Genomic DNA, 27360 nt, shown 5'->3' on the forward strand with positions numbered 1-27360 from the left:
TTTACTACCTTTTCATAGGTAAACTGACTGCATGGCAATTGGCTTTCCTCAGAGCAAGCCACAGAACAAGGGGGGTGGGGTGGGCGAGAGGAGAGGGGGAAAGGGGAGAGAAAAGGAGGTAGGGAGAGAAGAGAAGCTATAGTTATTCTATAACCTAAGAAGTGACAGCCATTACTTCTCTCATATTGTGTTTGTAAAAAAGTGAATCATTAAGTGTAGCCCACCCTCAAAAGAAGGGGATTACATGAGGGTATGAATACGAGAAAGTGGTAGCTACTGGCAGGCATCTTACAGGCTGCCTGGTACAGATAACAAATGAAATTCAGGGCAGTAGTTTGGGGTGGGGAGGAAGCAGGGTCACAAGAGGAGCACAGAAGTAGTTGCAATCATATTGACGTTGCATATTTCTGGACTGGATGATTGAGTTGTAGGTGTCCGTTTTGGAACGTTTTATAACTTTAGACATATAATACTGTTTTCTTTTGCATGCATGAAATATAACATATTTTTTTCAAAGAGAGAGGTACTGGTCATCTTTTGAAACAAAACAAATCTCTGCCTAGCTTATAGACTGACCTCTGACAACTTTAGTTTCTACTGAAAAGTATTGTGTTTCATTGGATTTATCAGTCTTTGGGAAGGTTGCTCCATCTCTGCCTGCTCATACTATATATATAAAATAAAAGAGCATTTTAATTCTACCTGTAAAGCAAAATGTTCATTAATTCATTTTAAATTATCATTAAGTCATTCCTTTGAAGGTTCTAAAATTTTTACATGATAGGCACTCTACAACTTATAGGTATAAAACATTATTTTGTGGTGTATTTGCTCCCATAAACTTAGGCAAATGGGAGCTCTTTGGCTGCATTATTCAGGTAATAAGCTCAACTCTTAGCTGTAAATGTGACCTCTAAATATTAGAACTAATGCAAACAAAAGAACTTGGTTTCATCAGTTTGATATGTAGCATATTTCTCTCCTGCCTACCCCTTGCCTGACAGTATTAGAAATACAGTTTGATACATGAATCAAGCTAATAACATTAGCCTGTGACTGATTACCTGTCCAGTTTGGCCTCATATGAAAATTCTGAGCAATTAATTTTAATCTTATGATAAGACTCCTGGGACTGTAAACCATTCTCCCTAATTTAAATACAATGGTTTCCAAGTTAAATACATATGCAATAATGAATTAGCAAAATCTTTTCTCTGAAAAGAGTATAAGTACTATGGCTAAAATTTTACACAAAAAACATTACATTTTTAATTAATTTTTATTTACCCTTTTCAGTTGAAGAAAACTATATATTGGTTCTTTGATTTTCAATTCCTATTTCAAGAAAGCTGCATTGTTTGGGGCTAACTGGAGATTCTACAAAAATATAAATTACAAAAATAAGATCACTTATTTAATAAGATCACAATAAGATAAAAATTTGGAGCAGTATAAATATATATGAAATAGCAAGTAAAATCTCACCCTCCAGCTTCTAATCCCACCTAAGAGGCAGCCAATTTTAAACATTTAATATTTGTCTTTTTAGAAATTTTCTGTTATTAAAAATATACATGTGTGTTTACACAGATGCAAACATATATGCATCTTAAATAAGAATGTACTATAATTACTGCCTGGAAATTTGCCTCCTCACCTTTTTCACTTGATATAACATAGCCACAAAATACAAGATACAGTTCTTCATGAATCAGTTTCATTGGGTGTATAGAAATTGTATAGATGAGTGTGTAATAATTTAACTTTTCATATTGATAGTCACTTAAAATAATATTTATTAATTTTTATTTTTTCATATTGGGAACTGTCCCACAATAAACATTTGGCAGTAGAATTATGCTAATAATTCAAATAAATTATCAGAAGAGTAAAATATCAGCGCGTATTATTTTAAACCTCCATGCAATTTCTTAAATGGCCATATTTCTCAAAATTTTCACTGACTGCTCCCCATTTCATAGGACTACTCTTAAAATAGATGTGATAATCCTTAAATTTGATCCTCAATGAAAAGTTCACATCTTGATTTTAATTTTCATTTGTTAATTGTTATTATACATTAGCTAAGATATCCATGATAGCATGCCAATTTCAACTACATGCACAGCTTAACAATAATAAAGCTAGTCTTAAATATTTTATCTGCTTTCGCATAAGAACTATAATATGGTAGTATAAGATTGTTTGCTCTTTTCTGACAGTTTTATGCCTATAATAAAGAACTTACTTTGCTTTTTAAAAAAATAATGAGTAGCAATCATCTTAATTAATTGCAATGCGGCTTTTACAAAAAGCTTGGAGCCTCATTAGTTAAAATCTCTCATGTATTATTTCCGGCATGAGTATTCTATCAGAAGTTACAAGCTGATTATTCATTTTGGTTTCAACCACTCTTGTCTTCTTAATATTCCCTAAGGGGTGGGGAGCCTACCAATTTGCTCTTTCTAGCAAGTTGTATCACTGGCGCTTAGTAACGGGGACTGACCAAGCCTGTAATCTGCCTGCCTGCATGTGTTGGTAAAGGATTTGTCAGTTTTAGTGGAAACTCAATATTTATTCACTTGGAAGAATATAATGGTGTTCAAAACAATTAGAAATAGGAATTTTCTCCTAATTGCTTGGCTTAACAGTGATAGGAAGGTTAGGTCATCTAAACAAAGCTCACAGGTAATGTTCTGTTTGGGATCTTTGTTTTCTCAATTCAGGTGGAGAAAAACACCAACGTATTCCTTGGCAGGCTCCCCCTTTTTAATATGAATCTGACGTTGGAAGCTTTTTAGAATACATTATGCATCAGGACTTTATCGTTAACTGTAAACTGCCTTCTGTCCGCTCTAGCCCGCTGCCCTTCTTGATTCAACCATATGGCTCTAGAAAAATCCCACTCTTGCTCGGCAGAGCCAGGCACAAAGCCATATGCCAACCCTCAAAATGAGCAATTCAGGCTTTATGTTCTGGTAATGCAAATTTCCATTTCCTATAGCTATTTCTTCTTTTATGGGGAGACAGATGAAACTAAAATATTCTTTCAAAATACTTGTCTGTGACTCATGTGACACATGATGGATTTTCTCTATAAAGGTGCCCACATTTTCCACCAAGCTCTGCTGCTGTCTTGTGACTTTTTTTCCCCCTGGATTGAACCATTCTATTCTTCTATGTAGGCCACTGTGTAGGAAATGAAGTGGTCAGACTAAATATATCATCATTAATGCTTTATTCATTTCGCTTGTAACGCTGCAGCAGGATGCATTTGTGACATTACACTGGAAATGGCTTCACTCTGATATGGAGAGATAAGTCAACTCCAAAGAAAGAGTTGACAATTACCACAAGAAGGGATTTGAAATAAAATTCTGTCCACTTTTACAGTGCTCAGAAATTGTCAATCAACAGTAAGAATGCATCAGCACTGAACACTGACATGACAAAAAGCAGTCAGCGTAGAGGGATGAGGCATCCTTCAGCTGCCAACTCTATTAACCAACATCAAGGCAGCCTCAAGGCCTTCTCTAGAAATGAGTGACAGGTCTTGATAGCTAAAAATACAACTTGGGGCCATAGAATATGCAAACCCTACGAATCTCCTTTGATTTGTAATCAGAGCCCTCAACCAAAAAAGGAACATCTCAGTTTAGGTAGCACTGAGCCAAAGCAGTCAAGGAAACACAGATTACGATCACCGGAACCTAGAATGAGAATTGAAATTAGATAATAACAGTATTTCTTGGCCACATTAACAAGGATTACCACCAATTCCATGCTGAGGAAGATTGAAGTCTGATATCCGAAGCCACTCTATATATTTTGAGTATATATCTGAGGGAATTGAAAAATAAATTGGGATTATTCTCACTACAATATTTGCATCCAGTAAGGCTTATTACTTTTCTCAGATTCATAGTATGTCAGCTCAAAGATTCTTCAGGTGTTGTCATGTACAAGACACATAGCTGTGGGGACCCTACTTAATTCAGGCAAAATGATGATGCCAAGTAGGAGCCTTTTCAGCAAAGCACGCTTTACAAAGATTATTTTTTTTCTCTCAGGGTGTGCTATACATTGACTTATGATTCTTTGTTAATGACAAGGGGAAAAAGGGATAATTTTTAAATACTTGAAATCTGAATTGCTAGGATTTTCCAACTTCAATGTATATATGAAAATAAAAGGTTCTCTTCTTACACTAATACTACTCACAACCATTTTAATTCTAGTATAGATTGGGTAAACCACCAGTCTTTGAATGAATTGTTAACTGCACTCAGGCAAGGGGCTATTATTGATTACCCACCAGGTGTAATGAAGACTTCAAGGCTCACATGAAAGGCTGATGTTGTGTTACTAAAGAATTTCCATTTTGGAGAATGTCATGTTTACATTAAATATTTAATATGCTCTCTTACTGAAGTGGTCCTTCTGCATGTCTGGTGTGTTTCCTGGGAACTGAGGATCTGGCACCACCTGCAGGCAAAAATCTACAAAAGTTTTACGAAAGCCTTCCAACTGAGGCTCAAAGTGTTTCTCCAATGAAGAAGGTGGTCCTTACAGTAAAAATGTAAAGTGAAAATTCCATCTAGTTTGTCTTCCTTTTCTTTTATTTGCCCAGAGCATCCGCAGTGGTTATTTAAGAAGTACTCTGGTCTCAGACTTGGTATGCCACAGGCGATCACACCGTGGCAGGCAGGGCCACATTTCTGATCAGGCACAAGAGGCACAGCGACTAGCGGTTCACAGTACTTTTAAAGGCTCAAGAAAATGTTTTAATTTATTTTAAAATCAGAAGAAAAAATAAGCTTCTAGGTCAAAGAAAATGTTTAAAAAATAATAATATATTGGCCTTTTTAGCAACCCACCTGTAGAATATCATTTTAAATATATTTAAGTGGAGGAAGGGGCCGGGAAGACATAAGGGCTTAGGGCCCACAGAGGTTTCCCTGGAAGACTGTTGCTCAGGGCTGGAGAACTGTTGAGTGAGGAGTAACTGCTCACAGACGAGCCAGCAGGAGCAATCAACTGCACCCTTGTCCACCACTTAGAACAGAGCCTGGCTCACACATGGCTCACAAATTTTAGTCATTATGTGCCTGATTTTAAAAACTTTTTAGTCTGGTTCTTACTAATTATATGCCAGACTTGATTTAAAAATTCACAGGCTCTTATTGTATCTTGTGTGCAACACACATACTGTTTCATCAATGCTTTTTTTTTTTTTAAAGTAAATTCTTTAATGAGGGAACAAGAAACACTAATATACAGTAATCCCTAGAAAACCGAAAACCTGAATAATGGAGTCTACCTATCGTCCTTTTCTCAGCTGGTTCTGCTGATTTATTTTTAGCAACAAAAATAATAAATAAGAAATATGAATAGAAGAAATATAAATAAAAATAATAAAACCCATATATTTGCCATTTATTAGATGAGAGTCATTGTGAAAAATCATTTCTAAAAATTTCACTTTTTGGCACAAAAACAGACACACAGACCAATGGAATAGAATAGAAACCCCAGAACTAGACCCACAAACGTATGGCCAACTCATCTTTGACAAAGCAGGAAAGAACATCCAATGGAAAAAAGATAGCCTCTTTAACAAATGGTGCTGGGAGAACTGGACAGCAACATGCAGAAGGTTGAAACTAGACCACTTTCTCACACCATTTACAAAAATAAACTCAAAATGGATAAAGGACCTAAATGTGAGACAGGAAACCATCAAAACCTTAGAGGAGAAAGCAGGAAAAGACCTCTCTGACCTCAGCCGTAGCAATCTCTTACTCGACACATCCCCAAAGGCAAGGGAATTAAAAGCAAAAGTGAATTACTGGGACCTTATGAAGATAAAAAGCTTCTGCACAGCAAAGGAAACAACCAACAAAACTAAAAGGCAACCAACGGAATGGGAAAAGATATTTGCAAATGACATATCGGACAAAGGGCTAGTATCTAAAATCTATAAAGAGCTCACCAAACTCCACACCCGAAAAACAAATAACCCAGTGAAGAAATGGGCAGAAAACATGAATAGACACTTCTCTAAAGAAGATATCTGGATGGCCAACAGGCACATGAAAAGATGTTCAGCGTTGCTCCTTATCAGGGAAATACAAATCAAAACCACACTCAGGTATCACCTCACGCCAGTCAGAGTGGCCAAAATGAACAAATCAGGAGACTATACATGCTGGAGAGGATGTGGAGAAACGGGAACCCTCTTGCACTGTTGGTGGGAATGCAAATTGGTGCAGCCGCTCTGGAAAGCAGTGTGGAGGTTCCTCAGAAAATTAAAAATAGACCTACCCTATGACCCAGCAATAGCACTGCTAGGAATTTACCCAAGGGATACAGGAGTACTGATGCATAGGGGCACTTGTACCCCAATGTTCATAGCAGCACTCTCAACAATAGCCAAATTGTGGAAAGAGCCTAAATGTCCATCAACTGATGAATGGATAAAGAAATTGTGGTTTATATACACAATGGAATACTACGTGGCAATGAGAAAAAATGAAATATGGCCTTTTGTAGCAACGTGGATGGAACTGGAGAGTATGATGCTAAGTGAAATAAGCCATACAGAGAAAGACAGACACCATATGGTTTCACTCTTATGTGGATCCTGAGAAACTTAACAGGAACCCATGGGGGAGGGGAAGGAAAAAAAAAAAAAAAAGAGGTTAGAGTGGGAGAGAGCCAAAGCATAAGAGACTGTTAAAAACTGAGAACAAACTGAGGGTTGATGGGGGGTGGGAGGGAGGGGAGGGTGGGGGATGGGTATCGAGGAGGGCACCTGTTGGGATGAGCACTAGGTGTTGTATGGAAACCAATTTGTCAATAAATTTCATATATATAAAAAAAAAATAAAAAAAATAAAAATTTAACTTTTGATTTAAAATCCCATGAAATAAATATTATTTACCTCTTATAAATGAAAGAATTAAATATAGAAGGAGGTGAGGCTCTCTGTGCAAGTCCATATCACTGGGGAGAGGTGGAGTGAGGATTTGGGGCTGAATTTAAAGTCAGTCTTGGGGCGCCTGGGTGGCGCAGTCGGTTAAGCGTCCGACTTCAACCAGGTCACGATCTCGCGGTCCGTGAGTTCGAGCCCCGCGTCGGGCTCTGGGCTGATGGCTCAGAGCCTGGAGCCTGCTTCCGATTCTGTGTCTCCCTCTCTCTCTGCGCCTCCCCCGTTCATGCTCTGTCTCTCTCTGTCCCAAAAATAAATAAACGTTGAAAAAAAAAAATTTAAAGTCAGTCTCCCCCAATTCTAAAGTCTCAGCTCAATGTCCTGTGGCTTCTCTGCCTTTAGTCTTACCTCTGCAAAGAGCTCTTTGTTATCAGACACCTTTCTAGATAAGGATGCATATTCCACAGCTAAAATAAAACAGGCTGCTAATTTAGAAAGTCTTCTTGAAATATGTTCCTTTCAAAAATATTTTTGCTAGATGGGGCACCTGGGTGGCTCAGTTGGTTGAGTGTCCAACTTTGGCTCAGGTCATGATCTTACAGTTTGTGGGTTTGAGCCCCACATCAGGCTCCCTACTGTCAGTACAAAGCCACAGAGCCCATTTCAGATCCTCTGTCCCCTTCTCTCTCTGCCCCTCCCCCTCTCGTGCACTCTCTCTCTCAAAAATAAATAACCATTAAAAAAATATATACCTATTTTTGGTGGATAAGTGAATAAATGAAAACGTCTTATTTTAACATGCATAGTTTTCTGTTATCAGACCATACTGTGAATTGAAAAGATACAGGGAAAGAGACGCCCAGACTCCTTTATTGAAATTATCAGGTGGTCTTGAGCCATTAGAAGCCATTGAAAAATCTTGTTGTTGTTGTTGTTGTTGTTGTTTTTTAAATAAGTGGTACTATGAAGTTAAATAATAGGCCTAGGTTTCGGATAGATATGCATTCGAATAAAATCACTACAATATGTGAGCAGCAAGATCATGGACTATTCTGGTCTTTAGGATCTTCATCTGTAAAATGGGAAGAATCTCCCTATCTCAAAAGCTTTGTGAGGTCTAAATAATTAATATGGGTTAAAATCCCGTTAAAAACACGTTAAAATTGATGTGTTCAATACATTTTAGGTTTTTTTCTCTCAATTTGCCTGATAATTTGATAATCACATAATTGATCTACTTCAAATCAAGAAAACACTTCTAATTCTCATAGTGTGCTACTGAATAATTTACGAAAATAAAGTGGATGTTGACTGGAGATAATATCATACATAGCACTGTCCTTTAGCAGATATATTTGTTCATACGGGCTTTAGTTTACCTGCCTTAAATACATGAAAAAAACCAGAAACAAATATAAGAAATCTTCCTTGACAACAATTTTTTGCCTAAAATTACCATAACTTCTCGAGAATAGGGGCCTATTCTGTCCTATTTACCTCAATTAATTTCAGCATCACAAAGATCAAATTCTGAAAACTCTGGCATACTGGGATCTTCCTGTACTCAGAAGTTATATGTCCACCTCAGAACATGAACTTCCTCATAGGCTAAACACAGGCAGCTCCACCCACAATATGACTTTTCTGGCTGTAATCATGCCTGTTTGCCCAGGGATGGACACTGGCTCAAGCCCTCTGACTGTTCATTACTCTCTGAGGTCTTTCTCACTCAAGATTTTTGAACTAAACAACATGGTTTCTAACCAATGGGTGGCTGCTATGGGAACTGAAAGATTGTCATGTAGATTTGGTGGCCATGTTGGATCCTGAGGTGGATCAATAAAGGACAGACAGCAATGGGTAGAGAGAAGTAGAGGTTGACAAAAAAGCCAAGAGGAGATAATCTATACAGCTTCAGTAAAAGAGTGGATCTCTTTTCTTAATTGCTTTCTGGTTCCCATTAAATCCAACTTCATGTCTTGCCTCACAGAAAGCTCTGTGAGATTTCTCTATATCCTTTTACTAAGTCACCATTTTCATTGAGTTCAATCAAACTTAAACCTCGACTTGATGATTCGTACCTTAGAGAGGAGAGGCAGTTTTCACCAAACTGAGACAAGATAGAAAATGAAGGAAACTGAAAGCAGTTGTCCAATTTTCAACACCAGGGGTGGGTGGCAGTCCAGCATACTTGTCCACAGCAAACTCCAGAGCATTCCAGGCCATTGTGAACAGATGATTAGAAGACGCAGTGACAATGATGCTGTCCATTGTTTTCAACATCAAGAAAGAGTTATATGAGGAGGTCCTTGGGAGGCAAATTGAAAGCTAGGGGAAAAAACTGACAAAGGAATCAACAGGGTCAGTTCTTGCAGCCCATTTTCAGGATTAGAGGGCTGAGTTTTATGAAAAATGGAAGGTATTTAGGAAAAGGCTTTATGCTTCTTTTCTTTTTACATTTTTTGGTAATGTGTATTTATTTTTGAGAGAGAGAGAGAGTGAGAGCGGGGCAGGGCAGGGAGAGAGGAAGATACAGAATCTGAATCAAGCTCCAGGCTCTGAGCTGTCAGGACAGAGCCAATGAGGGGCTTGAACCCATGAACCGTGAGATCATGACCTGAGCCGAAGTCAGATGCTTAACCGACTGAGCCACCCAGGTGTCCCATGTTTCTTATTCAGTATTAAATATTAGTGGCTTCGGCACAACTCTATTTTGCTGCTGTTTACAAATATACCATTTCATCCACTTCATCAGATGAATAAAAGTGTTGAGGATTTATGCAATGTTAAGACTGTCAGGCTTTTCTTTTTCTAAAAACAAGAACTGACTTGATGTTTTCTGTATCATTGGCAAACAGCGACTGAGAAAATATCAGCTACAGGGCTATTCAAAGTCAATTACAGAAGAATTAATTAACACATTCCACGGAGGTCATCTACTAAGCTTTATATGAAGAGATGGCTATTCCTCTTTTTTTTTAAATACAATCTTATAACTGCCTAGTATTTACTTCTTATTTATAGTTTATAACATTGTAGATACAATACAGTGTTTCTTTTTTAAGTTTTTTGTATTTATTGTTTTTTCCCTATTTAACATGTTTATTAATTTAGGTCACTCGATCTCATTTTAGAAATAACTGGCATACATACCCTAAGGAATGAATTATTAAAGTTGCACAAAGAAAAGCAAATTATTGCATTCATTTAACTAATATAAATATACCTGGTTTAAACTCTAACACATAAATACTTTAAAAACAATTACATAGTTTCAATGATATTTGTAAAATGTGTGTAATATATATATGTTCCATTAGAGGCTCCAAATATTTCCAAATAGTTTGTCCTTGAAATCTAAAATTTTATTATGTATGCTGCAATTTGGATAAATTTTATAATTTGTGAATGTGAAAAATAAGATGTATTTAAAATTCTACCAAAAAGATTATGATACTTTAATATTTTAGAATAAAGGGCTGGTAGACATATTTTAAAATTTAGACAGAGAGTTCATATTTTAAATACTGGACCAAAGAAAGGATAAGAATACTGGACAACTCAAAAATTTCATTTAAATGTTAACATGAATAAACACAAAAAAGCCAAGCATATTAAATAAGGTCTACAATCTGAATTCTTTTTGGAGAATGATTTATAAGGCAAAAATTGAAAGGTACACATTTTAAAGTACTTTTGCTTAAGTTGTCTAACAGTCATTATCTTCAAAGTATTATCCAAATGGATTTTGAATGAAACAGTTTAAAGTTAATAAATGTGAAAATATCAACAAAAAGTAAGGAAAAATTAAATGTCTTCTCCATAAATTTATCAAATTACTTGCTTTTCTAAACTCAGATTATATTTCTAAAACATTACTTTCATTTGCATGAGTCATTAGCTTTCATAAGAAGTGCTCTTATATAAAATCTGTAAACCATAACATTTCTTCATTATTAGCATGTACAGGCCCATTAAATCTATTATAAATGGATAGTCTACTGATTAATATTGTAATTGTAGCATGGGGTTCTTGGTGTGGATCTAGAAAATATTTATGAAAGATTTAAAAGTGTTAGTTTAGACATTTCAGAATAGATCCTTGAGTGATTGTAACTTCTAGCCTTAAAAAGTATACACTGAAATTTAATTTAATAAGGCTATTGATAAAGTTGCTATGCTGTTACAGAGCAAAGGTGACAAAGAGACAAATATTAAAATTATATCTATTTTTATTACATCTATTTTTGTAGGAATTTCAATTCTAATTATTAAATTTTAAAAAGTATTTTTATCTAGAGTGCATTTTTCTTTATATATATGTATATATATATTTAATGTTTCTTTTGAGAGAGAGAGAGAGAGAGACAGACAGACAGCATGGGCGGGGGAGGGGCAGAGAGAAACAGAATCTGAAGCAGGCTCTAGGCTCTGAGCTGTCAGCACAAAGCCCGATGCCGGGCTCAAACTCACAAACTCTGAGATCATGACCTGAGTGGAAGTTAGATGCTTAACCGACTGAGCCACCCAGGACCCCTTCTAGTACTTACATTTTCATAAGAGTGTAAACATATAAGTACACACTAAGTGTCAAAGGTTTATTTTGCATTTATAATAATCTGTATTTTTAGTAATGAAATAAAATATAGTGAAACATTGTTTTCTTCAAAAATTCTTTAAACTACCTTTCAGCAAATAAGAAATAAATTAAAATCTCTTTAATTCTGACATTGGATGCTATTACTTAAAAGGTTCTTCTCAACATTAGCATAATTTTATTCTAATAATGTCTTAGTCTTATAGTTTAAACATGGCTTAGGAACGCTCAGTATTTCCACTTAAAATAACAAAATGAGTTCTGTAAACTTGTATGATTTAAAATAAATATATTCAAAGTAAAATAAAAGTATATTTTAAAAAGATAGTTTGAGGTCAAATCTGAGATAGGAAAGATTTATAACTGTATATAACCTATAATTATTTTTATCTCAAAGACAAATGTTTCAATTATATGTATATACCTTGTTGACTTTACCCACTTCCCCAACAGTTAATGCCATTAAATTTTGCTTTCATCAAGGATTCACTTTTTTTTAAAAAAAAATTTTTTTAACATTTATTTATTATTGAGAGACAGAGAGAGAGAGAGACAGAGCATGAGCATGGGAGGGGCAGAGAGAGGGGGAGACAGAATCTGAACCAGGCTCCAGGCTCTGAGCTGTCAGCACAGAGCCTGGCGTAGGGCTCGAACCCATGAACCGTGAGATCATGATCTGAGCTGAAGTTGGAGGCTTAATTGACTGAGCCACCCAGGGACCCCTCTTTCATTATTTATAGAAAGACTTGATTTTGTGATCTTTTGTCTCTTGCTTCTACACCCAAATAGATCATGGTACCAAAAGAATGGAAAGTGAAACAGACATCTTCATGTCCTTTTTACATCTAAACACAATGAGCAAGTAAATCTTCTAAAACCAGAATTTCATTATTCCTTTCAACTTGTCCAGAAATGGTACAGGTCAGAGAAGTAGAAAGACTGGAGGTGGAAAATAGGCAAAACTAAATATGGTGTTTTTATCACAGAAAAATGATGGCTTGATCTCTGGGAATATGGTCCAAAGCCACAAGATGCAGGGTATATCTTTTGTTAGCTCACTGTTGTCTCCCTGGTACTACTGTCAGTTACTTCTAAGGCTAGGACTACATTTTCCAGAACCCCCTTCTCTGTGTGTTTCTGGGTTAGGGTTTGCCAGTGAGAAAAGCTTTCCAGAGAGAGAGAAGATGGAAGTGGGAAGTCATTTTTTTCAGAGGTGTTTGCAGCTAGATATTTGGATAGATAAAAGATTCACAGTGGCTTCCCAGCAAATTTTCTGTAATGACAACTTGAGACAGTGGAGTTTCTGAAGATTGTCAAGTATTGCAGCAGCTCCAAGAAAGCTGAAATCTGCTTGGTGCTTTAGGCTAACATCTTCAAGAACAACCTCTCTGACCTTCAGCAGTTGCTTTCCTGACCTCTACCTCCTCCTGTCCCCACCCTTACCCCCAACCCTTCCAACAATCTTGAGATTTCCTAATTCTGCTTTAAATACTTTATATCTGGGTACATCACATGGTTTCTGTTATGCTGACTGATCCCTAATGATAAAGACACCAACCATCACGGTAAGAATTGGGAGATATTCAGTTTATTAGATAATGTGAATGTCTTGAATATTGGATGCATCATCTCAATATGTAAATATCAAATCACATTTCAAAGTCAATTCAAATGACCTGGATTTCTTCTTTGCTTTTCTCTAACAATGACCAGATAACAGCATTCTACATTTGATTAGTTTCTTCAGTCTTCAAAATAATTTTAAAAATGATGTTCAGATAAACTTCAAGTAGTTATCTTCAACTTTTTCTGAATAAAATTTCCATTCTTAAGACAGGCTTGTGATATACTGGATATTAATGGCGTTTTGTCTGTAGTAAGAAGTGGGAAACCAAGTTTCAATGAATACAGGAAAACCACTTGACCCTTATTCATTGTTTGCTACCTCTTCCTCTCTGACGTGATACATAAAGCTTTTGGTTCTACATTTGCTACTAGAGACCAAATACTGCTTTCATAAAACTGAGGTCTAATCCAGATCTTACTTATTTATTTAATTCTTTTAATGTTTATTTATTTTTGAGAAAGAGAAAGAACACTAGCAGGGGAGGGTCAGAGAGGGAGACACACAATCCAGAGCAGGCTCCAGGCTCTGAGCTGTCAGCACAGGGCCTGACACGGGGCTCAAACCCACGAACCGTGAGATTATGACCTGAGCCGAAGTTGGACACTTAACTGACTGAGCCACCCAGGTGCGCCCAGATTATATTTAAGTATCAAAATAGTTGTGACTAATTGGAGCTTGGATATTACATGACTCCACCTTGAAGAAAAATTACATTCAAGAAACATCCCTGCTCAGTAAAACCAAGCACGTTTTTTCCTGATACCCTTCAGGAAAAGACTGTTTTCAATGCGTTGCAACATTTCTCTCCAGTCTTTTTCCTCATCCTTTTCCTTCTCCATGGCTCTCTATTCCTCTATTCAATGTAATAACCAGTAACAAACTGACATAGTGTTTTCTACACACCAGGCACATATGTTAACATAGTTAGTCCTTTAACTCTCTGATTTAACCTAACCCTATGATTAGGTGTTATTAGCACCATATGACAGATGAAGAAGCTGAGACTTAGAGGGGTTCAGTATCTTGCTGAAGGTCACAGAGTGAACAAGTGGCAGGTCCAATGCTAAATGTATTTAGCAGCTGGGCAGCAAGTTCTGAGGCCTCTCAAAGCCACCTACCCCTCTTTAGCACCTCTTTTGCCCATTTCTCCTTTCTTTGTATTCTTTGTTTCTGGCTAGTAATTCTCTGCTGTTGTTTTCATTGAAATTCTAGCAACCCAACCTAATCACTATCTTCCATTTCTTTTTTCCCCTCACTACCTCAGGATGCTTGAAGAAGGGCCAGGAAGGTAGGCCTGAAGGGAGCTGGGAGAAGCCAGGGAGGGTTCTGAATACCCAAAACGGCAGTTGTTTTATTATTTTTTCCCTGCCTAAAAATTTGTTTTTTACCCTATGTTTTGGAGCCCAAGGAAAAATAAGTAAGTAAGTAAATAAATAAATAAATAAAAGCAATGACACCAATGAACAACTGAATAAAGCTCAAGTGAGAATTGAAGTCAAGAATTTGGACAAACAGGTTATAGTATTCAGGACATGTGGTCCCTGAGCTAGTCTCATTTTGTTTTCCTATTCCTTCTCCATGACTCTCTGTGCTTTCCTTCCTTAAAATGGCTCCAGGTGCAGTTTGAGAAGCGTCCCCATTAGAGGAGATGAAGATTATCTGAGGAAGGATTCAGGTAGTAAAGAAATAGATAAAAAAGATTACAGAGAAATCACCTAATTTAGTATGTCAAAGTGGAGTTGAAAGCTTTTGAGCTCATGGAACTTTCTGTGCCATAAAAATCTCAAATAAAATGAAATAATACATGTGTAAAAGCTGCCTTTGAACTAGGGAATTCACATTTTTATTGTTTTTATTGTTCTCAACAACAGCTGATCAAACAGGCACTCAATAGCTTTTGTTTTCTGGCTTTCAAACCACAGTACTATTATGAGCTTGTTTTTGTTTGTGTTTTCAAAATGGAGGCCATATCCAACCAGGATGGATACCAGTGCAAGGAGAAACACATGTGCACGTCCACTTTGCCTCTAAGCTAGACTGATCCAGTATCACGCTTCAAAAAGAAAATTCCTTATCATTTTTCAAATTACAGTACTCCAGGATACTTTGATACTCACAACCCTTGGGCTTTCTGAAGTGCTAAATAGCATATAATTGCTTTTAAAATTAAAACCAATACAGATTAGGGGTGCCTGGGTGGCTCAGTCGGTTAAGCATCTGGCTCTGGATTTTGGCCCCATGTCGGGACTGTGCAGACAGCGTGGAGTCTGCTTAGGATTCTCTCTTTCCCTCTCTCTCTCTGCCTCTCTTTTTCTCAAAATAAATAAATAAACATTAAACAAAAACCTAATACAGATTAACATTAAGAGATTTTTGAGAGCTCTGCTGCATTTGTGTGTGTGTGTGTGAGAGAGAGAGAGAGAGAGAGAGAGATTAGCACTACCCTTGTACATGTAGGAATTAGGACTGAAAAATTCCTTGGCTGTTGATATTTAGAAATTTAAGATTGGAGACAAAATAAAATACAGTTTAATCTTAGCACAGATTTGATCACAGAAACTTTTAAAAAAGATGTTTATGTAGCACTAGCCTTCTAAGGGAGTGTGGGGCAATTTCAGGAACTCTAAGAAAGTGTCTATTTTTCCTTTGCTTTCTTGATTTCTTAAGTAAAAATAAATCCTAATCCTAATGATATGAAGAGTTTTTTATTGCTTTCCCTGAAACAGATTTTAACAGGGAGCAAATAAAGAGCAAGAACTACTATCTAGGAAAAGAGTAAGGACAGATAAGGCTTTTTTGGCACACACATCCTCAAATCAGTGAAGCAGTGGATTTAAAAGTGGTGGATTTAAATAAACTGGAGGGAGGGGTGAGGGTAGTCTTTTTATCTAGTATTTGACCAAATTTGTGGTGTCAAATACTGTGGTGTCAAATATTTGTGGTGTCTTCTTTCCTAAAGAAGACATCCAGATGGCCAACAGGCACATGAAAAATGCTCAATATCACTCCTCATCAGGGAAATACAAATCAAAACCACACTCAGATACCACCTCACGCCAGTCAGAGTGGCCAAAATGAACAAATCAGAAGACTATAGATGCTGGAGAGGATGTGGAGAAACGGGAACCCTCTTGCACTGTTGGTGGGAATGCAAACTGGTGCAGCCGCTCTGGAAAACAGTGTGGAGGTTCCTCAAAAAATTAAAAATAGACCTACCCTATGACCCAGCAGTAGCACTGCTAGGAATTTACCCAAGAGATACAGGAGTGCTGATGCATAGGGGCACTTATACCCCAATGTTTATAGCAGCACTTTCAACAATAGCCAAGTTATGGAAAGAGCCTGAATGTCCATCAACTGACGAATGGATAAAGAAGATATGGTTTATATATACAATGGAATACTACTTGGCAATGAGAAAGAATGAAATATGGCCCTTTGTAGCAAGGTGGATGGAGCCGGAGAGTGTTATGCTAAGTGAAATAAGTCACACAGAGAAAGACAGATACCATATGTTTTCACTCATATGTAGATCCTGAGAAACTTAACAGAAGATCGGGGGGGGGGGGGAAGGGAAGGGGGAAAAAAAACAAGTTACAGAGAGGGAAGGAGGCAAACCATAAGAGACTCTTAAAAACTGAGAACAAACTGAGGGTTGATGGGGGTGGCGGGGAGGGGAGGGTGGGGGATGGGTACTGAGGAGGGCACCTGTTGGGATGAGCACTGGGTGTTGTATGGAACCAATTTGACAATAAATTATATATAAAAAAATATCTGTGGTGTCTTAAGTCCATTTTGAGGAATATTATTCTCTTTCAGTTCCAGTGCCATAAAATAGAATAGTATTACACTTGAAAGTCATATCTACACATTGAAATCCTTTAAGTGAACATCAGAATTTTGAATAATAAGGTAACTCTACAATGGCACAAAAACGATACTGTTTTTAGTTTCAGAGGCAAATAGTAAATCTCTGTATGTTTTTTATTTGGAAATCAATGAAAATCAAACAATAACACATAGATGTCAATTGCTAAGCAAAATATCTGAGTAGATAGCAGATAGCAATATCTAATATTTATTTTCCATTTAAAATTTAAAATACCTGTACTTTCTTTTCACATTTGGGTCCAGAATATCCATTGCGACAAGAACACACATTAGGAAATACACATCTGCCTCCATAAAGACACTTTTGTTTGCAAATTGCTGGAATATAAAAAAAATTACAATGACCATTCTTTGACACAAATGCTTGTGACATATTCTCTTCTGGTGGTCTGAAGCATGGTCATTAAGATTTTATGAATGACCAACGGTACTCCCATTCTTGTGCAGCCAAAACACACAGACACACATACACACATCAAAAAACAAAACACCCAAAACTCAACACAACAGTTTCACAATTCTATAAAGATATTATTAAAGCAAACAAAATTTTCATTGGCTACCTTTTAAACAGTGGCTATATGTTTTTGTTTTCTTTAGAGAGGAGATTCAAATCAGTAATATAAGCATTTATAATTTGCTTAATAATTTAGCAAAGATTTAAAAGACACAATGCAGTACTGGCCAGTGTAGAGAAAACTGACAATTTAATATGCTATCATTGGAAGTTTAATGTGAAACAACTGTATTAGAAACTTCCTAAAGATTTTTACACCAGCAATTTCTTCCTCAGAATCTCTCCTCATGAAATTTAAAAATACCTATATCTATCTCAATATAATTCAATATCAGTCTAGTTATCTATCATCTACCTAATGTATCCACCTATGTTATCATCTATCTACCTAGCTACTTATAGAAAGAAAATGCTTATTATAGTAATAACTTGTAAATGACTACAATGTTCAACATAAGGGAAAAAGTCAAGTGAATTATATATCTATCTATATATTATATATATAGAATAGATATACATACAGTGGCATAGATTATATAATATTTCGTTCAAAGTTATGTGTTGAAGGACACAGAAAATGCTTTTAAGTCATATTAAGTGAAAATACGTATAATATAAAATTACATACAATACAGTTATTTTTCATGAGAGAGGTATCTGCTTCCAGAGTTCATATTGAAAGCTTGCAAAATTCAAGAACAATATTCTCTTTGGTGGAAGTGCAGCATTAAAAGATTACGTTTTTATCAGTGATGCCATGTGTAGCTGGGCAGGCTGTGCAATACACAAAGCCCCACAGCTGAGGGAGTACTTTTCACACCACAGACATCATAGATTTGCATATTTGTTACACTAGCTCTCCAGCAGACGGCAGTCAGACATCTTGGTCAAATAATGTCAATATATAGAGTTTCTGAAAGTTGGAAATCAAGTATTTTGAGGAAAGGGACTTTGAAAAGTTCACACAGAAGTGCTGCAAGGTGCAAAAATAAAGTGCACATCTTCAGGCTGTACTCAGAGTACCTCAATCCACACTTACTGGAGCACGTTTCCACATTAACGTGCTTCTAATATCTCATCATTCTCTTTCATGGTCCACAAAGACCTCTCTCCAGAATAAGCAGCCCAAATTAAGGGTGATGGCTCTTTTTTCTACCATTTTATCGCATATAACTCCCAATGAGAATTAGTGATTTTTGAGCACATATTTCTTAAGTACTAGAAGTGAATTCTTTGATAATATTTTCCTAAGATGAAAAATGTATAAATTGTAATAGCACTTACTAATAAAATACACTCTAAAAGTCATGAAAATTATATGTGAAATCTGTGATATATGGAAACAAGTGTGGTTCATAAGACATCAAAAAGCAGGGCAGGTATTTTTTGTAAAAACACACGGTCATTTTGCAACTGTATAATTTCAGTTTACAATACACTTGGATCACCAGTTTAAGATGATATAAATCTTTTTTATATCAATTGAAAATATTTGGAGGGGGAGACTTCCAGTTTTTCTCATGAAGCTAATCTTTGTTAATATTTTAACATGTTATTTCAAGTTTTCATAGATTTCAATATTAGATCATTGATCTTCCTCAATACCCTGAGGCCCCATGAATGTAAAATTTTTAACTAAAACAAAAGGGAAATATATTAAAATACTAAAATCACAACAGGAATTTCTTTTGGATGGTAGAATGTGGGACAATTTAGTTTTTGGAACTTTTTCATATTTTCCATGATTTTCATGAGTGGTATGTATTTTTCTCATAATCTGAAAAAATATTTAAAGTTTATGGTAAAAACCTTCTTCACACCTGAGAGAACTTCCAAGGCACCCCAGAGACCATAATTTGGAGTTATCTGTGTCACACAAAATATTAACATATTTTACCAAATTTTCTTCTTTTAAATGGATATAACAATGAATGAAGATTTCCTTTTATTTCCAAAACCCTTTTTTTTTAATGTATAAGCATTATGGGATTTTTTTTTTCTCTATGATTTCTCCGCACATTACACTTTGTTTAATAACTGTAACAGATTCAGGTTCAGAACATAGAGTAAAAAACAAATTTTGTAGGCTTACGTATTTGACACTGCACTCCTTCCCATGCGGTAGGACAGTGGCATATACTGGGAGCTATACATTCACCACCATTTTTACATTTCTGAAAGCAGATAGCTGCAAATAGAAATACAAACAAGTTAACAATTTAATTTGCCAGTAAGTACTCACATAAAACACAAAAAATTTCACTGAAGAAAAAAAAGAGAAACAGTTAAAAGTTAATGACTTAAAGGAGCTTTTCCCTTAACATTTTATCAAGAACATTTTCCAATGTCACTGCTGATTCTTGAATAAGGTGATTTTAATGGTTGTATAACGTTCCACTGATCGAATGCATCGTGATTTAACTTTTCCTCAATTTGTGGGACATTGGTGTTACGTCTTATTTTTCACCTTGACGAGCACATTATAATAGCTGCTAATTTTATAGAGTAATTTATAAAAGGGGGAAAAAATGAAACGTTTGAATGAGAAGAGCTGTTATCAACTCTAAAACTAGCCAGAGTTGAAAGTAGTGTGACCCACCTTGGAAGGTTCTGAATTGGTTGGTCTGAGATGCAGTCATGGAATCTGTAATTTTCTTTTTAACGATTTATTTTTATTTTTAAGAGAGAGCGCACGTGAGTGGGGGAGGGGCAGAGAGAGAGAGGGGAACAGAAGATCTGAAGTGGGCTCTGTGCTGACAGTGGAGAGACCGAGGTAGGGCTCGAACTCACAAACTGTGAGATCATGACCTCAGTCAAAGCTGGACGCTCAACCCAGCCACCCAGGTGCCCCAGAATCAGGAATTTTTTACACCTTCCCCTGACCCTTCCTTAGAGAGGGAGACAGGACTTAAAGAACTTGTCATTTATCGTGGCAATCACAGTGGACAGACTGGAAAATACAGCATATCCTCTTTCTCTGCTAGCCTGAAGAAATGAATTCAGAGCAGTTGGCATTTCACTCCAGTTCACAAAAAAATCCCCTAAAGTAGGAACAAAGAATCAAAAATAAAAACAAAACAAAACAAAACAAAACAAAGAAAATGCCCTGTGTAGTAAATTCTGCTTGATGTTCTCATGTGGATGCAGCATTTAAGAGTATTCCTCTTGGGGCTCCTGGGTGGCTCAGATGGTTAAGTGTCCGACTTCGGCTCAGGTCATGATCTCACGGGTTCGTGAAGTTTGGGTTCCGCTTTGGGGTCTGTGCTGACAGCTCAGAGCCTGGAGCCTACTTCAGATTCTATGTCTCCCTCTCTCTCTGCACCTCTCCCCACTTATACTCTGTCTCTCTCTTTAACGTTTAAAGCAAATAAACATAAAAAAAAATTTTTTAAGAGTATTCTTCTTACGTGTGTTGCATTGTTTCCCTCTCCAACCAGAAGGACAAGAGCAAATGTTTGGTCCTACACATTTTCCTCCATTCACGCACATGGGATCACAGATACCTTAAGGTAAAAGCATGAAATATCAGCCCTCAAATGGCAATAGTTTAGCTATTTAATGTGTTTGCTTTACCTGTAGTTAAAAAACACATTTAGTGGTATCTTACTTTTTTGGCATCTCCTACCAGTGTATCCTTCACGACAGGTGCACACATTATTTCTCATGCAGCGGCCACCATTCTTACAGGGAGGGTGACAGATAGCTAAAAGAACACATGGCAGCAATCTGAGAATACTCCATATTCAATTATTATATATTACATATTGCATCATGTGCTTGTTATCTATGGGGCCATAAGGCAGAGAAATGTGCTATTAAAATAAAAGATCACATCTGCAAGTCATTAACACTATCCTTTCTAAATCATAAAATCCAATGCTTATAGCTTTAAGCAGCTAGTGGATTAGCACAATTTGAAAGGTATTGATGAAGTATTCATAACAAATGGAATCTTTGATATTATAGTGCTTAAATCACAAACCTTACCTTATGATTCACCTTTCTTAGAAGTAAAGAGTAAAATGATCCAGGCAGAACCAAGAAAGTGAGTCATAACCTAGCTCAAAATAAGAAATGCACCTATTCCTGTGGAAAATAGAAATCCCAACAATATATCATATGATTTTTAGAAAATAATTTTTAGTTGACTTTTGAATACCTAACTGAGGTCATAAAGGCAGAGCTTAGTATGTGACTTACTCCTAAAAAACTTAGTGAAAAATCCTTTTAACAATAAATCCCTGGCTTTGTTAGGAATATTTATCAGATAACCTTGACTACATTGTACTAGTATCTTCTATGTATATGCTTCTGCTTCATGGAATTCAGAAGTTAATATTTATCATCTTTTATGAGAAGATTTACATTGCTTCATGTTTCTTGCAGATATGACAATAAATGCCTTTATTTAAAAAAATAATACATAGGCAAACCTGCCTAAATAGAAATTTATTTTTTTCTCTAAATGATAATTAAATGAATTTTAGTTTGTATTTTAAAAACAAATGTCAAATTAACTGATTTTGGTAACAAGGGTATCGTAGACTAATTCCCAGTTTTGAATTAGATCCATCTTTAATAGCGACTTTATTTCCATTCTAAGAAAAGAAATCAACTAATTTCAAATGGACTCAAAACTGAAACCTTTTCTGTTTCAAAACCTTGAACCTTTTCTGATTAATGCTTCAGTCTACTTTCTCTGGTGTTTATTTGGTACTTTTTATAAAAAGTACATTTTCTGCTTCCTAGTCTTAATACAACTTACGATCATTTCTAGTATTAGAAAAAAAATGTATTTGTTCTATTGCAAAAACACAGTAGGAAATACTTATGGTTAGAAATTTAAAACTAAAACAAAAATAAAAAACCAATATATAATGGGTAACCTTGCTATAATCAATACTCATCCATACCACAAAACTTGAGTGTAGAGATAAATACTACATTTACACAACAAAACATATGTAAATAAAGTAATATAAAGAGATTATATATTAATATAAAGGTTTGATCTTCTCCACATCTAGTCCCATTTTAGGAAAAGGAAGTTTAGGAGAAAATCCACCTACATATATACCTATATATTCTCTAGGCCTCACACAGATATTCCATGAGACTCCAAAGGGAGCTAAGTAATCCAGCCTCACCTACCATGTGGAATGGACTCATGACATTCAAGGATTTGAAGGATATAAAATGTATTTAAACAACTCTCCAGTGACACATTATAAGCCTTGATTATGAATGGAGTAGTTTAACTCTTTCGTTATGTCTCTAGTTCAATTTTTATCTTCCTCATTTGAAATCCTATAGAACACACAATATCTTGTGTGGATAAATATTTTATCCATTTTCTGCCTATTTTTATTCAGTGACTTTGAATGTGTACATCATTTTCCCTTCCCACCATTTGGGCTCACAGAGGCTCATGAGAGGATGTGATCTGATAAGAATAAAGCTAATATTTTTTATTTCTTCTGCATCTCCTGTAGCATTTCTTAAAAACAATTGTACTATTATTCATGGTAGCCAGCCATGCACTTACAGTATGTACGTCTCACTCCTTATGGCAATTGTGTGGTTCAAATCTAAAAAGTCAGGAAGTCTGATGCTGGAGACTTTGATTTCAAAATCCATGCCAGCTAGGAGGTTTTAGAGGCTAGCTAATTCCAAAACCTTTTAACATATGTTCAACAGATACTTTTTAGTTCAATACTTAATAATTTAGAGATTTCCTCCTTTCTCAGTAATACTGCTGGCACATAAGTTTTAGAGACATTTTCTCACTATATCTTACATCTACTGCAAGGAGCATGAGAGATATCAGCTTTTATATCCCTCTTAAATTCTGAGTCAAAACTATACCTATAACTCAGAAATATGGGGTTAGACATAGTCACTTGGTTTTCAAGGTTTGCTTTAACGTGGTTTTTACATCTTCCCATTTCACAAAGTGGTTCCTTGAAGGAAATCTTAACTAGAGGAACTCATTTGCTACACCTGTACTTCAGTGGTAGTTTGTTCTCTACCTCATCTGCAACCTTAGAATCCCAGTCAACCTCCAAATAAAAGAAATTAAATCACTTCAAAGTATAACATGCCCAAAAAAGAATACGTTTTAGGAATTAAATTAGGACAGCCTCTGACACGTTTTACTAAAAAATCTATTCTGCATTTTGCAAAAGTTCAAAGATATGAAGATGTGGAAAATACATTTTAAATTTCATTTATTGACATTAACTCATAACTACACTGTCATCCTCAGGACATGCTCATTATTCTGAAAAAATCCATCACATTTCTATATCAGCGAAAGTATTGAAATAGCAGGCCACGAAGGGGGGGGGAACGATGCATCTGTATGACCTGATATCACCTTGCCCAATGCTGTGCATAGCTAACTTTTCACAAGTGTTTAATAAAACTAATGTTGAGAGATCATGAGGTAATAGTAGGCATTAGTGGACCATAAATCAAACATTTTTGCTATGAGGGCAGAAAAAATGACACCATTGCATGCAATAGACTCCAAGAGAATTTTGCTTATTTGGTTCACACCTTGATCCTATAAAACTGCATGGACAAGTGCCAAAATTGAGAGCCTAATGTATAGTGAATAAATGTAAGTATTTTATTTAAAATTTTTTTAATGTTTATTTATTTTTGAAAGAGACAGAGACAGAATGCGAGTGGGTTGGGGCAGAAGGAGAGGGAGGCACAGATTCTGAAGCAGGCTCCAGGCTCTGAGCTGTCAGCACAGAGCCTGAGGCGGGGCTTGAACTCACAAGCTGTGAGGTCATGACCTGAGCTGAAGTCGGACGCTCAACCGACTGAGACACCCAGGCACCCAAAATATAAATATTTTATATAATAACTCATACATTTTCAGGATCTGGTCATTAAGCAGCCACAACTGTAACATCACAAGAAAGAGAGAAAAAAATAGCACTGTCCCCTTTGAGACTTGTCTTGTGTTTACTCAGAGTTCTGTTTATGCCTTTCTCTTTGTATTCATAAAGAAAGAATAATTACCATTCTGACACTGTGCACCAAAGAATCCATTTGGACAGAAGCAAGTGTTTGGCTTATCACAGGAACCACCATTGAGGCAAACAGGGTCACACAAAGCTAATGAACAGCAGGGGGAAGAGAGACCATAAAAGTTTTATTATTTAAAAAATGAAAGCTGCACTGAAGTACAAAATGGTGCCTAATGAAATATTTTATTTTTACTGCAAGGAAAAGCCATAACCTATAATTAATTTGACTTTGCCAAACATAAGAGGAATAAAATAAGTGGATAATAGCTTTGAAAGTCTGTTCATTAAGTTTACAAACAATACCAAGCTAAGAATATGGAGGTTATGATTAGAATTCAGAATGCCCTCTGCAAGCTGAAAACAATGATGGGAAATTAGAAGACATTTCAGCAGCACTAACTGGACAGTCTGTAATCCACTCAAATACACTTCTTTAGGCCTCCATCTCAATTCAAATAGGAACACTGTGCTCAAGTCCTAGCATACTCAAAAGCATTCTGCTTAGCTTCTTTACCTTTGTTCCCCTTTGAGAGGCACCCCTAATTCCATTTTCCAACTCAGATTTTACCCATTCTCCAAAGTCTACCTCCATACTATCTTCTTCCAAACTGCACTTGCCAGAATGAATTTCTGTCTTCTCTGCTTCCAAGGAACTGTGCATTAATTACATTACTTATTATAATCCAACTTGTACCACAGTCATTTAAAATTATTGTATCCTGTGTCTTCTTCACTAATGACATCTACTTGAAGTCAAAGCAAAAATCAAATTGATCTTTGTTTCCCCTTGGATCATGCTTCACACATAGTTCGCAAGCTATAAACATTAAGTTAAACTTATGTTGAGAAAAGTCATTAGATCACAATGGATTAAATTAAACACAGATACCTGCAAACATTGCTGGCAAAAAATTAAGCCTGATACTCTGATAAAGAAATGGAATAGAGTGATGGTGTCGTTTAACTCAACTGCTTGAATGTTTCTTGAAACAGAATGTCTGTGTTGTGATAAAAAAAAAACTTAAAAGAGATTGAAGATTGAGATGTAACACATATTTGTTTCTCTCCATTATAAGGCAAGTGTATGATGAGAATATAAAGGCATAAAAAACAAAAAAAGAAGTACTGGTTGGGCTACATAACACTAAAGCTGAAATATACTCTATGGCCTGATACAGGAAGAAAAAGAATAAAAATAAAAGATACTTTTATTAAAACTTCATACTAATCTTGTCAGATTAGTTTAATGCTTTTGGGTGCTGGTTTAGGACACTGGTGCATTTAACATTTTTTTTTTAACTGACTTATTCATTGAAAAAAATCCTGATTTTACCTGTACCACAAGTAGATCCCGACCAGCCAGGCTTGCACTGGCAAATATCTGGTGTAAGACATTCACCTCCATTTTCACAGTGCCTGTTACAAATCACTAAGATCACAGAATAAAAATAAAAGCAAGCTAAATTAGGCTTGGAATTGGTCATGTTATTGGGTATTATCTAGGTAGCTCATAACTGCCAATCATATCCTCTAATGAATAAATTCAGAGAGAAAAATAAAAATAACCTATTCTTTGGCTTTAAATGGTCTCCAATTGTCACATTCAGCTACTTTTTGGTAACAGAGTTGAGGAGAGAAGAAAATCATTGATCTGAATGGTAAATAAGAGTTGGCTATTTAAGAAAATTATTAGTTACTAATGAAAATAGTTTTAGATATAAATAAACAAGATAAACTTATAGGCAAATCAACAAACTGGAATTCTTATTATCTCAAAGAAATGGTCATGGATAGGGTAAGGAGAGAGTTGTTTACAAGAACAAACTTCTTTATCTTAGTACTGGAATCCAGTGTTCCCAGTGGCATACAGAATAACAACTGTAATAATAAATCATGAATGTATGTTTGTTCGTTTTTTTAATGTTTATTTATTTTTGAGAGAGAGACAGAACGTGAGTGGTGGAGGGGCAGAGAAAGAGGGAGACACAGAATCCGAAGCAGGCTCCAAGCTCTGAGCTGTCAGCACAGAGCCTGACATGAGGCTCGAACTCATGAACTACAAGATCATAACCTGAGCTGAAGTCGAATGCTTAATCGACTGAGCCACCCAGGTGCCCCAGGAATGTATATTTTTTAGTGTTTGGGTTTATCTTAGTATTAAAGGCATCAACTATTAAAAGGAGCAGTTTCATTACATTAGGCTGCAAGAGAGTTTTGCTTACTTGTTTCACACCTTGGTCCTACAAAACCATAAGGACAAGTGCAGAGATTTCCAGCCAAGCAGGTGCCACCATGTCGACAAGGTGGACTACAATGTTCTACAGACAAAAATTATGTTATTAAGTCAGATCCTAATTAAGAATATGTTTGTTTATATTTATGAATCATAGCCACAATAAACTGTGTTGTAAAAGCAATTTATAACAAACTCGGCTTGCTTTTAGTATGAAATTTAGTTCTGTGGGATTGACTATACAAGTTGATACTCTCAAAACACCAACAAATCATCATCATGTTTTGGTTTATAAAACTGTTGGTTAACTGAATGGAAATATACCATGTTAGGTTTCTTCTGCAAAGTGAGACACACACTCCTCCCCTAAAAATAGAATACTTCTATATTTCCATAATTATTTTCCTATGTCATCGATAATACGTGTTTCTATTAGTTCACTCTGGATTTAATTTGTTATTTTGTACCTTGCCCTCCCATGGAAGTATTTAGTGTGGTTCTTAGATTATTAATAATTATTTGTA

At 35.9% G+C, this 27360-nt stretch overlaps 1 protein-coding gene across 1 annotated transcript in view; it reads right to left on the reverse strand.

Moving 5' to 3' along the window:
* Positions 1–4423: 4423 nt before the first annotated feature.
* The window catches only part of VWDE (von Willebrand factor D and EGF domains), an 85852-nt gene continuing 62915 nt past the window's right edge, over positions 4424–27360 (reverse strand). The window contains exons 24-32 of the mRNA XM_047095231.1: positions 26826–26921; positions 25937–26032; positions 24596–24691; positions 21171–21266; positions 20971–21066; positions 19656–19751; positions 17261–17364; positions 4571–4718; positions 4424–4485 (exon numbers count right to left, since the gene is read on the reverse strand). Of these exons, the coding sequence (XP_046951187.1) occupies positions 4424–4485; positions 4571–4718; positions 17261–17364; positions 19656–19751; positions 20971–21066; positions 21171–21266; positions 24596–24691; positions 25937–26032; positions 26826–26921 (890 nt within the window). The remainder of the gene's footprint in view (positions 4486–4570; positions 4719–17260; positions 17365–19655; positions 19752–20970; positions 21067–21170; positions 21267–24595; positions 24692–25936; positions 26033–26825; positions 26922–27360) is intronic.

The sequence above is a fragment of the Lynx rufus genome, unplaced genomic scaffold (genome assembly GCF_022079265.1).
Source record: "Lynx rufus isolate CCGP_SWC_20201006 ecotype Redwood Valley unplaced genomic scaffold, mLynRuf1.p SCAF_4, whole genome shotgun sequence".
NCBI lineage: Eukaryota > Metazoa > Chordata > Mammalia > Carnivora > Felidae > Lynx > Lynx rufus.